General features: G+C 46.1%; 1 protein-coding gene across 6 annotated transcripts in view; it reads right to left on the bottom strand.

The window, feature by feature from the left end:
- Positions 1 to 3,360, bottom strand: part of EXOC7 (exocyst complex component 7) — a 30,824-nt gene continuing 27,464 nt past the window's right edge. For all 6 annotated transcript variants that reach the window (XM_069076323.1, XM_069076326.1, XM_069076321.1 and 3 more), the window contains 3 exons: positions 709 to 750; positions 462 to 595; positions 1 to 188 (listed from right to left, as the gene is read on the bottom strand). In XM_069076323.1, the coding sequence (XP_068932424.1) occupies positions 86 to 188; positions 462 to 595; positions 709 to 750 (279 nt within the window). In that variant the 3' untranslated portion in view covers positions 1 to 85. The remainder of the gene's footprint in view (positions 189 to 461; positions 596 to 708; positions 751 to 3,360) is intronic.

Genomic DNA, 3,360 nt, shown 5'->3' with positions numbered 1-3,360 from the left:
AGCAGTATGAACCCTGGTTTATCTGTCTGATAAATGCATTAAGGCCTGCTGGGGGCCATGGAGATGCCACAGTAACATGGTAGAATCAGGCTGATGTGTCAAACAGGCGCTCGATCATGTCTGCCACCTGCTCCACGCGGTACTTGATGTACTTCTCAGGATTCTTGGTGAAGGGTACGCTGGCATACCTGCCCAGGTATAGGATAATCAAAAAGGGAAAGGGTAGCTGTAGAGCTCTACCCCCTAGTCTAGGATCTTAGGATTCCCTGCTGGAAATTCCCAGGCTTAGGGTTCAGCACTGTGTGTGCTCACCAAATGCCCCAGGGTAGAAGGTGGGGACACTGATTTTCCAATCCCAGCCCATCTCCCTATTCCCTTTGTTGGAGTCAATGGGCTAAGCAAGAATACAAAGATTTGGCTAGGAAGTTGGGGGCTAGGGAGAGGGAGAAAAGGGGTCCTACCTGTGCAGAAAGGCCCCATAGTTCTCCTTGACAATGGTTTTCTGAGCTTGGCGGATCTTGTCCCTCTGCTCAGTGTCCGGGATGGCCCAGGCCTTCTGGATCTTGCAGAGCTCCTCAAGGCCATCATTGAAGCCCTTCAGGGTATATGGGGAGAGAGGAGTCAGCTAAGAAATGGAACAGTGACCAAATGGCTCAAGCTCATATGACAGCACCAGCTGAAAAAGGAGAGGGCTCAGTCATGGCTCACCTTAAAGCGCTCCTTGATCATCTGCCGCTCCTTGTCCCGGAGCTAGGGACACAGAGAAGAGAGAAGACAGATGAACTTGTTTCACTGTGAAAACAGATTATCTTCCCTGTCCTATCTGATCACTCTCAAAATAACCATTCTTCCAACTTCTCTTCTTGTTCCAAGTTCCTATCCTGATGAAAACTCTTAGGGCCCATTGCTCAGTTGTAATTTATTACAATGAAAACAAAGGATACATAAGAAAACATGCATACTGTAACAGTCACCCAGTTACCTTTTGTTCTGATCTGGTATATGCCATAGGACATGTGAAGTCCAACCAGGTGCTGGCCAGCTCTGCCAGAACTAGAGATTGATCAGAGGGCATTCTAAACATTGGGGATTGGGGGGCGGAGCCAAGATGGCGGAGTAGAAGCACGACCTTCCCGCGGCTCCGGCTTCCACCCTCCCCAATGCATGTAAAAAGGGGACTCTAAACAAACTTTGGAGCTGCAGAACCCACAAAATGACACAGAGAAGCTAACCTCCCGCTGAGGACAGCCCGGCAGGCTGGCAGGAATCGGCCAGCACAGCGCTCTGGGAGCCGAGCCCAGCCCCACCCCGAGGCTTTAGTCCCAGGGCGGGCCTGACCAGCCGCCAGCCAGATCTCCAGATCAGCAGCAGCTGTGGCCGTTTCCAGATTTATCAATACACAGATGTGAAGGACAAGGTGAGAGGCCAGTGCAGTTTGGACTCTGGGACCCAGTAAATGGGAGTGCGTGGCTTTTACCCCCGGGGCGAGAAACCGCAGAGACGCCAGCACAGCCTGCCAGTGCCACATGGTGGCTTCAGCTCCTGGCCTGTAGAGTGTAGGGGGACCAAGCACCAGTCTGAGGGGTAATTGCTCTTGCTTTAACCTGCTTGGATCTGGATTGCAGTCTAGGGTGGAGGTCCTGGGGTGTGTGCCCACCTTGCCAGAGCATGTGGAGACCTCAGAGAGGGCACCCATCTAATACCTCCGGCAGCTGAGAAAACCAGTTTGGGACGAAAACTCCCCTGTCTGGTGGCAGAGTCCTACTGTGGCAAAAAACCCAGTGGTCAAGTGACTGAGTGGCAAAATGAGCAGGCAAAGGAAACAAAGCAGGTAGAAGATTCCAACATTATACTCCTATTTTGGGGACAAGAAGGAGCAAGGCATGGAACAGGAGGAAAACAGTGAAGTCAGAACTCCTGCACCAAAAGCTTCAAAGGAAAATACAAGCTGGTTACAGGCCATAGAGGACCTTAAGAAGCAGATAAGAGAAGTGGAGGAAAAATTGGGAAGAGAAATGAGAACAATACAAGAAAATTATGAAATGAGAGTCAACAGCCTGACTGAAGAAAATAATACCTTAAAAAACAGACTGACTCAAATGGCAAAGGAGGCTCAAAAAGGCAATGAGGAGAAGAATGCCTTAAAAAGTCGAATTTGCCAGATGGAAAAAGAATCTCAAAAGCTCACTGAGGAGAATCATTGCTTCAGAATTAGATTGGAGCAAATGGAAGCTAATGACTTTATGAGAAATCAAGATGCTGTTAAACAGATCCAAACAAATGAAAGAATAGAAGGCAATGTGAAATATCTCATGGGAAAAACCACTGACCTGGAAAATAGATCCAGGAGAGATCATTTAAAAATTATTGGACTACCTGAAAGCCATGAACAAAGTAAGAACTTAGAAAGCATCCTGCAGGAAGTTCTCAAAGAAAACTGCCCTGATGTTTTAGAACGAGAGGACAAAATAGAGGTTGAAAGAATCCATCGATCACCTCCTGAAAAAGATCCCAAAAAGAAAATTCCTAGGAATATTATTTCCAGGTTCCGGATTTCCCAGATTAAGGAGAGAATATTACAAGCAGCCAGGAAGAAACAATTTGAATATTGTGGAAACACAATCAGGATAACTCAGGATCTGGCAGCTTCTACACTGAGGGATTGAAGGGCTTGGAATGTGATATTCCAGAGGTCAAGGGAGCTGGGATTAAAACCAAGAGTCACCTACCCAGCAAAACTGAGTATCATGTTTCAGGGGAAAATATGGTCATTCAGTGGAATAGAGGACTTTCAAGCATTCTTGCTGAAAAAACCAGAGTTGAATAGAAAATTTGACATTCAGATACAAGAAGCAAGAGAAGCATGAGAAGGTAAACAGGGAAAAGAAATCATAAGGAACTTATCAAAGTTGAACTATTAACATTCCTACATGGAAAAACAATAATTGTAACTTATGAAACTTTTCTCAGTAGTTGAAGGGATTAGAAATATATATATGTCTTTATATGAGGGTATTCGGGCATATGAATACATATGTGAATGTGTGTATATACATTTACAGGTATACATAGATAGAGGGCATGGGACCAATTTAACAGGAAGGGATGATACTTAAAAGGTGAAATTAAGAGGTGAGAGAGGAATATAATGAGAGGAGATGGGGAGAGACAGATTGGGGCAAACTATCTCATACAGAAGAGGCAAGGGAAAATGGTTACAATGAAGGGGAAGAATAGGAAGGCAAAAGGGAATGGGTCAACCTTATTCCTATTGAATCTGGCTTGAGGAGGGAGGGAAATACACACTAAATAGGGTATCTCACCCTCCAGGAGAGTGGGGGGGGGGAAGGGGATGAGAGG

The sequence above is a fragment of the Petaurus breviceps genome, unplaced genomic scaffold (genome assembly GCF_028583685.1).
Source record: "Petaurus breviceps papuanus isolate PSGF00001 unplaced genomic scaffold, PetGlider_PUasm1.0 90925, whole genome shotgun sequence".
NCBI classification, from domain to species: domain Eukaryota; kingdom Metazoa; phylum Chordata; class Mammalia; order Diprotodontia; family Petauridae; genus Petaurus; species Petaurus breviceps.
This window is presented reverse-complemented; position numbering and strand designations above follow the sequence as displayed.